Raw genomic sequence first — 14375 nt, 5'->3', positions numbered from 1 at the left:
GCATGTGTAATGGAATTATTATTCACTGACACAGACAGGTCAGGAGTGGTGACAGATGTCCCTCTGAGAGATGGGAAATGCACAGCAGCGGTAGAACTGGCTATTCCTAGCACTGCTAACAGTATGGGATTAGTCACAGCCTTTAGTTCAGAGCTACAGCCTAAACAGCCCCCCAACTCTACACTCTACCGCCCGCCCGGGAGAATAGAGTGCTGCACAGTGCGGCTAGAACGTCCCTGCCTCACCGGAAGTTCTCTCAGGCTCCGCTCTATGGTGCTGGTCGTGTCTCTTACGTCATCGGGATGCGCCGCAGACTCCGAGACGTACAATATGTCTCCGCCGTTGTTTAGTCTTCCGGAGGCGCGGAGTAAGCTTACGGTAAGAGACGTCACCGGGGCTGTGCCGTGACTGCTTGTTACCCAGCTGTTTTCCTAATGCCTTGTCCTTTATCAGAGTGCGACCAGAGAAGCCGTGCCCAGCAAGAACATCAAGCAGTTGTGCCATGTCTTCAGTCAGGTCCCTGGCAGGTATGCCCTCCACCACGTCCTGACTCCGCCATGTCTTCTCTGTGTGTGGCCATTCACTGACAGCATGTCGTGTTTTACAGCGAGAACGAGAAGAAGCCGACCCTGGACCAGGTCTTCAGAGTGGTTTTGGAGGAAGAAATTGTAAGTGATCTGTTGGAGCTGAGGTGCCTAGCAGGACGGCGCATACTGGGGTTAGGGATGAGCGAACCTGCGTTTTCAAGTCTCCGGTTATCTAAGAATTCCGTTATGGATCCGTGCATATACCTTATGGTCCGTGGTAGTGGAATCCATAACGGAATTCTTAGATAACCTGAACCTTGAAAACACAAGTTTGCACATCCCTCGTTAGGTGTTCTCCATCCTGTAGATGTTGATGACCTATGGTTAGGATAGGTCATCGGATCGGAGGGGGTCAGACACTCGGCCCCCCACTGATCAGCTGTTGGCACTAGAAACACCTGCTTCCAGCTGTAGCGGATGTGGTCGGTTACTACCACTCCGCTCCCATTCAAGTGAATAGAGTTACCTGGCAAGGCTACTAGTGGGCAGAGCTTTCTGCTTCTGCATCTGTCCACAGTTTTGTTTTCAGTGCCAGTCGCTGCCAAAAACAGCTGATCGGTCGGACCCCCACGATCTGTTATTGAAGATCATCTTGAGGATAGGTTATCAGTATCTACAGGCCGGAGAACCCCTTTAATAAATGTGCTGCATGGATAGAAATAGCACACAGATGTGCTGTATGACGTCAGAGTTTTTTTTTTTCTCGTCACTATTGGTGGCGTTTAGCCCAGATTTACTAATGTGTCCGTGCCACAAATCTGTCTAAAGAACTGAAGCAGTTTGGCACATCCAGGGTCTCTACACCACTTTTCTGACATGCTTGACAAGGGGTGAGCTTCAAGGGGAACGATGGGGCTTAAGATGCATCGTTTTGAGCCAAGATTTCTGCACCATTCTGGTGTGAACAATCTATCTCAATGTAAACCAACCAATAGTTGGTATAGAGTCAGAGAAAAGTGTGTATCCCTGCACCACATTTATCATCCAGCCTGAGCCCTTGTGATAAATCTGGTGCAGCTCTAGGCAGCCGGGCTAAGCTTATGCCATCCTTGGAATTAGTTATTCCTCATTCACACGTCAGTGTTCGGTCAGTGATTTTGACCTTATGTCCGTGGAGGCTTAAAGGGAACCTGTAACCGGGATTTTTTGTATAGAGCGGAGGACATGGGTTGCTATTGCGGATGTACTAGCGGCGATCTAGCAGCCCTTGTCCTCAGCTCTATGCCCAAAATCCCGGTGACAGGTTCCCTTTAAACCCTGGCTCTGGCTCACAATCAATTATGGAAATCTCTGACCAAAACACAGACTGTGAATGAGGCATAGGCCTTTTTCACACATCCGTGACAAGATGGTCAATGGTTCATCCGTGGAGAATCCATGTTTGTTTGTTTGTCCGTTTTTTGCCCTCCATGTGTCATCCGTATCCAATGGACACTGCTAGGCTGAAAATAAATTTTCACATCAATGGTCAGTTGAAAAAAAAAAAAAAAAAAAAAAAAAGACAGTACACAGATTCTATTTTTGTTGACGATGGCTTTCAGTGATCCATAGACTTTAATGGGCGTGTTAGGTCTGAATCATGGACCAAAAAAGTGCATGTGTCTGTGGTTTTTCCACTGTCTCACGGTTAGTGGAAAATCACGGATGTGTGAATAAATGTATTAAAACTAATGGATACGTGTGCTGTCCATGGAGAACACAGACAACACAAGTGCGTGATTCACTGACGTGTGAATAAGGTCTTAGAAAAGCATGCCTGCTTTCTTTTGACAAGAGACAAACCTGTCCATGTGTTGTGTGAAATTGAGCCTGAGCTACATTGAAGGGAATAGGGCAGAGCTGCAATACCACACACACAACCTGTGGACAGGTGTGGTGCTGTTCATGGAAAAGAGCAGCCATGTTTCTCTAATCCTGGACGACCATTTAAACCTGTGGATTTCCCTACACATTTGCTGCAGATTTCACCTCTCTGCATTGAAGGAAGGTGAGATCCTCAGGACAAATAGACTTGGTGTGGAATTAACAGTCTGCACCACATGTCACTTTCCACACAAAGTATATGCAGCATCCTGATGAGATTTGTTAGTCTCATCTGCTTTCCTGGTACTGTATTACGTTGTGGATTTTCCAATGGAAAATATGATACGTTAAGTAAGGATACTTTCACACTTGCGTTCGGAGCGGATCTGTCTGGTATCTGCACAGACGGATCCGCTCCTATAATGCAAACTATCCGTTCAGAACGGATCCGTCTGCATTATATTTCAGAAAAAAGTCTAAGTCCAATTTGTACTCAGACGGATACGTCCAGACTTTACATTGAAAGTCAATGGGGGACGGATCCGTTTGAAATTGCACCATATTGTGTCAACGTCAAATGGATCCGGCCCCATTGACTTGCATTGTAAGTCTGGATGGATCCGTTTGGCTTCGCACGGCCAGGCGGACACGGAAACGCTGCAATCAGAGTTCAGGTGTCCGCCTGCAGAGTGGAACAGAGGCCAAACGGAGCAATACTGATGCATTCTGAGCGGATTCGCATCCACTCAGAATGCATTGGGGCAGTACGGATCCGTTCGGGGCCGCTTGTGAGAGCCTTCAAACGGAACTCACAAGCGGAACCCCGAACGCAAGTGTGAAAGTAGCCTAAGTAGGTGGCCTAAATGACTTTCTTCATGTGATGATGAGCAGCATGCTGACTACAAGCAGTGATCTTGAAAATGGAGAGGATTGAACCACACAGTGTGTTAGTAAACTGCAGAACTTTTCATTATCAATAGGTAATTAGACTTAAAGGCAATGGACACCTTTTAGGGGCAGTTTTTTCCACTTTCACGCTATCTGCAGACTGTTACTTTCTACTTCACAGTGAAACCATCAGAGAGCTGCTTGGACAGCTTGATGTGCAGCCCTTATCTGTACTTTCCTAACGGCTCTTAAACACTCATTATAGCTGAATTCCTATCAGTTTGATAAGGGCTTAGTTTAAAGGGGTTCTGCAGTTTGTTTAAACTGATTTATATATCCTCTGGCTAGATCATCAGCTTCTGATCGGCCGGGGTCCGACACCCGGGACCCCCGCCGATCAGTCTGTTTGAGAAGGCAGCGGCGCTCCAGCAGCGCCGCGGCCTTCTCACTGTTTACCACAGGCCCAGTGACGTTACGACTTGTATCAACTGGCCTGGGCGCGGCTAAGCTCTGTTCACTTGAATGGGGCTTAGCCCCGCCCAGGCCAGTGATACTAGTCGTGACATCACTGGGCCTGCGGTAAACAGTGAGAAGGCCGCTGCCTTCTCAAACAGCTGATCGGCAGGGGTCCCGGGTGTCCAGAGGATAGATAATCAGTTTAAACAAACTGCAGAACCCCTTTTAAATGGGTGTTTATGAGCTCTGAGGAGTTCAGACATATGGGCTACTGATCAAGCCGTCAGAGCATCTCTCTGATGGATTCACTGTGAAGTAGAAAGCAACAGTCTGCAGATTCACTATAGAGGGAAAAACTGTAACATGTTTAATTAAAACCAATTGAAAATCATATTTTTTTAGTCCAACTTGAGTAGAATGCAATTATCAAAAATACTCAAACATGGATGCAGTAGATTCGGTTCCAAGTTTTGTTACATTTCTGCGTTTTCTTGTAACTGGCACCCTTTTGTCTGCAGATAAATCAAGCTTCATGTGACAACTGTCTTGCTATTATTTCTCTTGCCATCGGTGGAGTTACAGAAGGTGAGAAGAATAACTAGGCCTTATAGAAAAGTGTGAACAGGATTGGAAGGTTGTGTATAGCAATGATTCAGGGGCAGCAAGACAAGATGGAAGCTCTCCCTGGATACAGCTGTGTACAGGGAAAATCTGGCAGTCATGATTTTCCTCTTATCAGTTTAGCAATTACAATCATGGTTTTCTATCCCTAGGGTATGCCATCAGTTTATGACCTCTGAGGGTCTGATCACTCAGCCCAATGATTCCTGATTTTGAAGGGGGCCTCAATTTTTTCCCTGAACAGCTCCCAGCCACCCAGATATGAAGCGAACTGCAACTGGTCCCATTCATTTAAAGGTTATTCTGATGCCGTTCCCTGCACAGTCTGTGTACAGGAAAAGACTGCAAGCATCAACCCCTATTTATTCTTAGGATCAGTGGGGGTTCTGGAGGTCAGAGTCGTATAGTGATGGCATATCCTAGTAATTTGGCATCATTTGTGGGATTTAAAAACCTCTTTAACCCCGGAAGTCATATTAAAATTGGAAAAGATAATGCCACTTTTTAATTGTAGATTTTAAATTTATGTCTGAAGTAAATGTAGTTGGGACATAACTCGGAGGACACAACTGCATTTTTTTAAATCTTAGTGACGACTCATTTTAGCCTTAAGGTCCAGTAATATCTTTCCCCCTCTGTGTTCACTTTGTATTATAACATGATAACTTTAGGCTACTTTCACACTTGGGCAGCAGGGTCTGGCAGGCTGTTCCAGCGGGGGAACAGCCTGCCAGATCCATGCTAACGCTAGCCCACCGTGCTGCCTGAAGTCTGCTCTCACCCACTCGCTATAATGGGGGCAGGCTGGAGGTCCGGCCACAGCACGGCAAACAAGCCGAGAGGCGACCGGACAAAAACTGCACTGTGCTGTGGCCAGACCTGCTTCCAATGTCAAAATCTGCACAGCAGGTTAATTTCTGCACGGAAGAAAAAAGCAGTGTGCAAAAAATTTTTGAAATCTATTACTCCTTTCTTGTGCTGTTTACGTTGGGGGGGGGGGGGGGGGGGGGTTCGCATGAAAATCCATGCAGAAAAACCATGCTCACACTGCACTGTGTGCAGGTAGCCTAAAGCTTAGACAGTCCGCATCAAACAAGACTAAACCCATATCTCTAGCTGCTACTGATCCTTAGATATGAGGGGTTAAAGCATCCCTCCCTCTCTCACCCTGCTGCCCAAGTTAAAGGGGTTGGCCAATCTCGTACATTGGGGAATATCGCTAGGAGGTGGGATGAGCACCTATATCTAGAACGGCGCGCCACCCTCCATTCAATTCTATGGGAGTGCCGAAAATAGCAGAACGGCATGCTTGACTATTTTCGGAAATCACATAGAAATGAATGTGAAGCGCGCGGCTTTAGCGTGGCCACTGCTCCATTCACTTCTGTGGGGCTGTCAGATATAACAGAGCTAGCGCCCAGCTATTTTCGCCAGTCCCATAAAAATTTGTGGAACTCAGCCGCACAAGTGTGGTCCGCTCTCCTTCACTTTGCGGGCTCCGTTATAGAGGTTTGATGTGGGTCCCAGAAGTGGGAGCTGCACCTACCAGACATTGGTGGCATATCCAGGCGATATGCCACCATTTTTTGAGACTGGCCATCCCCTTTAAGTTCTTTTCTCAAAGCCTGAACAGAGTTCAAGCAAAACTGTTATGGGGTTGACATTTTGTGGCATGCATGATGGCTGCAGTCTGACATTTCTGCATGGTTGTAGTATTAGACCAGTAATTGGCTTATATATATATATATATATGCTGTTTAAAATGATTGTCTCAACTGGACAATTACTTCTCATATGCCTAGTCTAGTCGCACCCCCCATTAACCAGAGCTGAGAGCCAATTTATGGGTATCCTATAATTAAAAGAGCGTCTGTCAGCAGTTTTGACTATGAGAACTGCGGACTGTGCTCGGTGGGACCAGGGAGAGCAGGTCAAACATACTTTTATGGATTCCTTTATTATATGAAGCAGAAATGATCTTTTATTCTGTCCAGAAGAGAAGCTTCACTGTGAAGTGCTCTGTGCATTGATCTGCTTTCCAGCCTCTCCTCTCTTATCTGAGTGACAGCTGTAGCATCCAACTATGAGACCGCTACAACTGTCCCTAACAGCAGGAGGGAGGCGCTGTGATGCAGCTCAAAGCAGAGCAATTAACCGTGAAGCACTGTCTTTGGGCCCTTGTGTGCGTGGCCCCTGGCAAAACAAAATATCATTTCACACTGCTGCACATAATAAAGGAGTCTCTAAAAGTATGTTTGCCCTGCTCTCCCCAACCCCAGATAGCAGTTTTAGGTTGGTGCCTTTTTTTCCTTCTACTTGTGTACTTTCTTATAAGTTTTCTACTGTGTCAAGACTAACTTTGTTGTCACCTCCTCTTTGGCTGCTGTACTCACCATCTGCTGTGGATATTAGATGGTGGGTGACTCCCAGCTGTCCATCCTCCTATGTATTGACTCCTCCTGGCTCAACATTGAGGAGGCTAATACAGGGTGCTACAGTCACGCCCTATCACAAAACTTCACCTGGCCCATTCCTCGCTGCTTGATACAGATGCTACTCCCTGGTACCTTATACTCCTAGCTCAATTTACCACTGGAGAGTTCTAGTCCTTGTATGGTAGTCACCTACTCAGTGGTACCTATTCCATCTCCCTGAAAAAGAGGAGGACTGAACCGTCCTTCTAGTTTTTAGAGTTGCAATTAGTAGGTGTATTTTGCAAATTTGAAATCTGACATTTTAATGCTTTATTTCTGCACGTTAGGTATATGCACCGCTACCACACCATTTGTGCTGCTGGGGGATGTCCTCGATTGCCTCCCTCTGGATCACTGCGATAAAATATTCACATTTGTGGAGAAAAATGTTGGAACCTGGAAATCTGTAAGTCTGTAATTCCATGTAGTTCATGCTGCATGGGTAAGGCCCGGTGCAGCCTACCTACAAGCTTTCTCATGTATATATATCAAACGTGGGCCTCAGACGTGGTGTGCACAGAGCTAAACCTTACTAACAGATATACGCTACTTTGTGGCGTATCAGTGTGCGACTTCTCCCCCATCACACCTGTTCTAAAAAAGGGGGCTGGCTGGGAGGCATATCTCATTTATCTTTTTATTTTTTACGCCTGCTTTAGGCGTAGAAAATGGTCTAAATCTATGCCAGCAAGAGAGCTAACATAGATTTACACAGGCGGTGGATACGCCGAAGTTATGTAGAGGCCGATGCTAAAGGGTTATTAAGTATAAAATAATAATGTCTGTCAAACATGAATGTTACGCCTCATGAGGACCTGTCACCCCTCTTAATGTGCTTGTTTAAGTAAATCCTTGTATTCCCTATAATATACAGTACCTGTTCTGAAGCCTCTTTTCTTACAACTCTGTGATGTTCAGCTCTTCGTCTGTTACTTCTAGAAATTGACAAATGGTTATTACAACTTTCCTTATCAAAAGGATGTGTCCTTACATATCACTGATTAGATTAGACAGTCACTCCCGCTCACTGTCACTCCATTCATCTCTGGGGCCTGCCGGGGATTGCTGAGCACTGTGCTCTGCTTTTCTTTGTCAGCGCCATAAAGACGACTAGGCCTACAGAGAGACATGTCATTGGTGGGGGTCCCAGCAGCCAGACTCCACCAACCACTTTTATCACCTGTACTAATTTTATTAGTTATCACTTATATAAGACATCTAAAGTGTGTGTGTTTTCATATATATATATGTGTGTGTGTGTTATTATAGTAAAGCATACTTTGTGTCTTCTGGTTTTAGAACACGTTTTATTCTGCTGGAAAGAACTACTTGCTGAGGATGTGTAATGGTAAGACTCTTGTAATTATTGGAAATGTTTTAGGCTACTTTCACACTTGCGTTCGGGTTCCGCTTGTGAGTTCCGTTTGAAGGCTCTCACAAGCGGCCCCGAACGGATCTGTACGGCCCCAATGCATTCGGAGTGGATGCGGATCCGCTCAGAATGCCTCAGTCTGGCACCGTTTGACCTCCGTTCCGCTCAGCAGGCGGACACCCGAACGCTGCTTACAATGTAAGTCAATGGGGACGGATTCGTTTGAAGTTGACACAATATGGTGCAATTTCCAACGGATCCGCCCCCCATTGACTTTCAATGCAAAGTCTGGACGGATCCGTCTGACTAACTTTCAGACTTAGAATTTTTCTGAAAGATAATGCAGACGGATCCGTTCTGAATGGATACCATCGTTTGCATTATAGGAGCGGATCCGTCTGTGTAGACACCAGACGGATCCACTCCGAACGCAAGTGTGAAAGTAGCCTTAGAAATGCTCCTAAATTAATGATGGTAATATTTTTTTTAAATAAAAACTGTTTTGCATTTCTTTCAGACCTTTTAAGGAGACTTTCTAAATCTCAAAATACTGTTTTCTGCGGAAGAATTCAGCTGTTTCTTGCACGCTTGTTTCCTCTCTCTGAAAAATCTGGTGAGTTTATCATTATGTTTATCACATTAAATGAGTGATTCCATTTTATTTCGCTGTTCTGTTACACATTCTCGGGTAGTTTTCTATGACCCTGTAAATATATAGCAGTCGTACATTTCTCTGATCTTTTTAATGGCTAACCTACATAACGTCTGCTGCTCTCACCAACCTTTCTAGATGGACTGCTCTGATGAAATTATCAGTCATCATTAGGCAAATCATATTGACATGCATGGCCTGGTTGTCCATCTCATCATAAGCTCCATATATAGCCATTTTCTTTTGTTTCTTTTAAGGTTTGAATTTGCAAAGTCAGTTCAACTTGGAGAATGTCACCGTGTTTAATGTCAATGAGCAGGAGAGCACTCTGGGGCAAAAAGTAAGTGCTAACGTCCTTGACCCTTAAAGCTTTTACTGCTCTATTCTGGGCATAATATATAATAGCTTTTTTTTAATTTGCAGCAAGTGGAAGATAGAGAAGATGGGATGGAGATTGAGGAAGGTGAAATGGGAGATGAGGAGGCACCTAACAGTTCGTAAGTATGATTTCATCCAGGACAGGAGATCTAGAGACAGAATTTCCCACTAAGTATGAGGAATAAATGTAGCTTGGCCTCATAACCGTATCATTTATAATGCCATTATGTGAATTGGATTTTTAAAAATCATGTTGACTGCAACAGTTGATGTGGCTGTTGTAGTAAATTACTGTAGTGCTCATTCACAGATTAGTCAAGTTTTTCTGAAAGTTCTTCTAATTATTTTTCTGTTTTAAAATATTTAGGTGGTAAATGAGAATATAACGTTCTCTGAATGCAGTATATTTTAATTTTAATTTTTTTGTTTTGACCCCCATAGACCTCAGTTTTAACAAAGACTGCAAGTGGCTTTGTGAGCTGTGTTGAAGTTTTTCATTGCAATCTTCAATAACAGTATCTAATGTAAAAGTTGCTATTAGGCTGGAATCACACATGCAGGTTTTTTTTTTTTGAGCCAAAGCCAGGAGTGAAAATCGCTGAAAAAAGAAACAAAACATCCTGCACAATATGATAGTAAATATATGGCTGTGCGTGGCTACATTTATAAAGTCACGGAAAATAATGCACCAAAACAATAGATGAAAACATAACATATGGACTCTGAGACCACCATGGCGCGGGTAGGTGGGCACAGATGTGTTTTGTTCAAAATATATTGGCCAAGAGTCTCTGATTTTATCATTAGAGCGAGGGCTTAGTCCATATATTATGTTTGCACTTATTGTGTTAGTGCATTATGTTCCGTGATTTTTTTGAAAGCCAGGAGTGTATCCAAAAGAAAGTACTTGCACTGCTCTGTTCTGTTCAGTCCATGTTTAGCTTTTACTTAAAGCATCAGTGCAGTTTTTGAGCCAAAGATGCTGCGTGCATGATGACGTATTTGGGTACCTGCACACGGGTGTGGATAAACATGCAGAAGAACTGCACAAATTTCCTTGCGGATTCCTATGCTTTTCTGCACCAAATCTACAGACCAAGCCAGATATGTTACTGTTTTTAATGCAGTTTTGCCACAGATCTCACCCTTTCCTTTATGTTTGCGATTTTTGGTGCATAATTGACATGCCGTGGATTTCTAAATCCACATGGCAAGTCAATTTCTGAAAGGAATAAAAAAGCTAAGTGTAAATGAGATTTGTCTAATCTAATAATACACTTTGCTGGTACTGTGCTACGCTGCGGTTTTTCTGCACGAGAATCCGTTGTGAAAAACCGCACAAAATCCAAAAATTGGGCAGGTAGCCTTAGGGTGTTGTCTCGCACAGCTTTTTGTTGCAGTTTTTGAGCCAAAGCCAGATATGGGTTGGATGGAAGGACGTATACTTCTCCTTTCTTCTGTATGCACCACCCAGAAACCCAGTGTCATTTCCTAAAATATTTTGTATTTTATCACTTGGCTTTTGAGACCTGAATTTTCCTCTCTGCTGACACTGATTGGTCGGAAGCAGAGACATGTAAGTAGATGTCACTTCCTGATCCAGCGGTGGCCGGAAGCAGTAATTTCCACCATGCACATTGGTTCCCAATCTGAGATCAGACAACCGCTTTAAAATGTGTGCTGCTCTACTTGTGTTTCCTTTTGATTTGTTGGAAAGTACTTTTAAAGTTTGTTTTATTTTTCTCCAGTTCTATTCCCATAGATTACAATCTGTATAGGAAGTTCTGGTCTCTGCAGGACTTTTTCAGAAATCCCGTTCAGTGCTATGACAAAAATTCTTGGAAAATATTCCTTAAGGTAAACATGTTTTTGTATTGTTCAGCTAAATGGAGTTGCAGGTTTCCAGTCATATGACACTAGTGATCTTCTGTCTGTATGCCACAGCATATCTTACTACATTATTTTTTCGTTTTCATAGTTCTCAGAAGAGGTTCTGCAAGTGTTTAAGAGTTACAAGCTGGACGACACCCAAGCCTTACGGAAAAAAATAGAAGAACTAAAATCTGGAGGTGAACATGTTTACTTTGCCAAGTTCCTTACAAGTGAGAAGGTAACGCCAAACTAGTCCACTGGAACTTTATATTGTGTCTTACGTACTTCTATTGTTATACAGAATTGACTTTAAATGGCTATTCCTGCCTTCTTACTTCTATCTAAATATAAACTGTCTAGTAGAGGCACAAGACACTTGCGTGGTGTAAAGTTATCACTTTTTACCACTTTTCAAGGCCCTTCTGGCCTGGTTGCCCAGCTCATTGTAGCTGAAAGACTTATTACTGTGGGCAGGACTGAACCCTGTGATAATATACACCGTGGCTGCTTTATTCTGTATGCTTGCTACTGATGAATATCTGCACTGAAATATAGAACACATATTGACAGCCCTAATAAGGGGTCCACTGTACTGAAATCTATGGCCAAGTTCCAAATGCAGCTGAATAGGACAGCTCTCGGGCTATTGTGCATGCCTGGAAGCCTTCCTATTCACTTCTGCTGCAAATAGCCAACACAGGTGCATCTGCTCAGGACCAAGGGCCATAACGAGTGCAAATATACAATCACAAAATAAAAGCATGCAGAAGAAGTGGATCGGCACTCTCCCTTTGATGCTAATAAATATTAACTTTATTGCTATAAACAGAATACAGGCAAATTTGACGCATTCCTTTCTCATCCATATCATTGGGGGACACAGGCTTGACTATGGGTATAGCTGTTGCTGCTAGGAGGCGGACACTAAGCATAAAAAAGTGTAAGCTCCTACAGGGACTAAGCTAAATCCGTTTTAGCTTAGTGTCTAGTGTCTGTAGGAGGCAGACCTCCCTGTGTTGCAGGTCTACTGGTTTTTGTTTTCCCTTTTTTTTCTCTTGCGGGAAGTTTCAGGCAGTCCTTAAACCTGCTTGCACTCCCACCCAGGAGACGGGAGACCAGGGGTCCCCCAAGCCCCCTGCTCCTTCCTGTTCTCTAGAAGCAAAGTAGGACCAGAGGTTCCAGTAAAAGACAGATCACCACGGCTGGTCACCGCAAGTCCCCTCTGTTCCGGTGTAGCGTCCCTCCCCAAGGGGCCAGACACCGAAGGTGGTGATCCGACTGGAGCAAGGGGGGCAGAAGACGCCGGACAGGCGAGTATTAAAAAGTTGTGGATTTAACCCCAAAGTGTTAGCCTCCTTCCAGTACCCTCCCCCTTTCCGTTTCAAGTTACCTGGTTCCCACAAAGCTGGGCCCCTCCAGGAAGTGGTTGCTGTCGGGGGGGGGGGCTTGGCCCCGGCTCATCGTCGCAAGGGGGTGTCTGTTTTCCAAATGCTCTGTAATTGGCTGATTTCCATTAGAATTTTGGGACTAGTGCTGGTTTAGTTCCTCTCTTTCTGTTTCTACAGCGTCGGATTTGGCAGGGGCACCGCCGGGGCCACTTATAATTGAGGCCCTGGCTTATTTGAGGGTCGCCCCCCCCCCCCCCCCCCCCCCTCCCCCGTAGCTTCTTATTCCCCGGCAAGCGTCTTAGTTCGGCCGGGGACACCGCGATATGCAGTGACGGTGAGCGGGAAAAGGGGGGACGTGGTCAGTCGGCTAGGGCCCGCCTGAAGGAGCGCTGTCATTTTGGGGGTGGGGCTTCAGTTCTCCCCACTCCCACGGTGGCAGCTGTGTGTGGTTTGAAGGAGGATTGCTGGCTTCGCCCACTTCTGCATTTTAAAGGCTCCTGCGGTGGGACGCTAATCGGATCATGCGCGGAGGGACACAGGCTTGGTAACAGCTGTTCTCCTTTTTGCAGGGTCTATCCTTCCCCCTCTTCCTCCTTACGGATGGCAGGCTTGTCAGTATGTCCGAGCCCAGACCCCAGGCCCGAAGCAGGCAGTAACTTCCTTGCGTCATTTTGCTTGTTCATCGTGTTGCGCAAAATTTCCATCCCGCCGTCAGACTTGCTCTGTTTTGCATATGCAGCGCCGCCATCAAATGGCTCGGCCCCATCCCCCCTGGTACAGGAGGTCTCCTATTGCAACAAAGCCATTGTGGAGATATTGGGGCGTTTGTCATCTGACCGGTCCGATTCTGGGGATCAAGGGACTCGTGCCCCTCGCGGCCGTCCGGCAAAACGTGCCAGAACATCCTCCCCCAAAAGGGTGTCTGTCTCCTGTTTCCTCAGCCTCTCCTCCTCCTGCTAGAGAGTCTCACTCCGACGTGTCCTCAGTGGAAGAGGCATGTTCTGAGGAGAGAGGGTCAGATGAGGATGTGGTCTCGCCTGAGGGGCAGTCGTCCAAACTGTCCTCTATGGTGGACAATCTTATTACGACGGTTATTGAGACGTTGCAGGTTGAGGACCCTGCACCTTCATCGGCCAGCTCAGGTTTTTCCTTTAGACGGTCCCGTCGCTCACATAAGTGTTTCCCCAAGGGCAAGGAGTAGAATTTTCCTGATGGACGTTTTGTTTTGCCAAAACGCTTAAACGTCCTTTATCAGTTTCCGGAGGATTTGACTAAGAAATTGTCATCCTTCCAATCAATGTTCTGGAGTTGAGGGCGATTCGTCTCTCTCTGCGACATTGGGTCGATCATCTCAAGGGTCGTCCGGTTCATGTTCAGTCCGACTACTCCACTGTGGTGGCGTATCTCAATCACCAGGGCGGCACCCAGGGCCTGGCAGCCATGGCGGAGACGGCACTGATTATCAGCTGGGCAGAGAAACATGTTCCAGTGCTGTCGGCAGTTCACATTCCCAACTTCAACAACTGGATTGTAGACTTCCTGAACCAGGAGCGTCCTGATCCCGACGAGTGGGCTCTTCACCTACAGATCTTTCGAGCGATCTGCGAGAGGTGGGGTCGACCGGCCATGGATCTCATGGCCTCCCACTTCAACAACAAGGTCAAGGACTTCGTCGCACAGTCCAGGGACCCCAGGGCGTGTGATGCTCTGGTGATTCCGTGTAGTCGGTTCACGTTTCCTTACGTGTTCCCGCCGCTTCCTCTCATTCCGCGTCTCCTCCGGATGATCAGGTCCGAAGGTCTGACAGACATTCTCGTGGCACGCGTCTGTAGTCGCTCTTCTCACGACAAACCCTGGCATCTTCCTCTTCGGGAGGACCTCCTG

General features: G+C 45.8%; 1 protein-coding gene across 1 annotated transcript in view; it reads left to right on the top strand.

Moving 5' to 3' along the window:
- Positions 1-256: 256 nt before the first annotated feature.
- Positions 257-14375, top strand: part of THOC1 (THO complex 1) — a 31813-nt gene continuing 17694 nt past the window's right edge. Inside the window, exons 1-11 of the mRNA XM_044293813.1 lie at positions 257-378; positions 454-527; positions 608-668; positions 4253-4319; positions 7117-7235; positions 8129-8177; positions 8719-8814; positions 9111-9193; positions 9277-9350; positions 10980-11088; positions 11210-11341. Coding sequence (XP_044149748.1) covers positions 271-378; positions 454-527; positions 608-668; positions 4253-4319; positions 7117-7235; positions 8129-8177; positions 8719-8814; positions 9111-9193; positions 9277-9350; positions 10980-11088; positions 11210-11341 — 972 coding nt within the window. The 5' untranslated portion in view covers positions 257-270. The remainder of the gene's footprint in view (positions 379-453; positions 528-607; positions 669-4252; positions 4320-7116; positions 7236-8128; positions 8178-8718; positions 8815-9110; positions 9194-9276; positions 9351-10979; positions 11089-11209; positions 11342-14375) is intronic.

Source organism: Bufo gargarizans, chromosome 5 (genome assembly GCF_014858855.1).
Source record: "Bufo gargarizans isolate SCDJY-AF-19 chromosome 5, ASM1485885v1, whole genome shotgun sequence".
NCBI classification, from domain to species: domain Eukaryota; kingdom Metazoa; phylum Chordata; class Amphibia; order Anura; family Bufonidae; genus Bufo; species Bufo gargarizans.
Note: the sequence above shows the minus strand (reverse complement) of the source record. Positions and strands in the feature narration are given on the sequence as shown.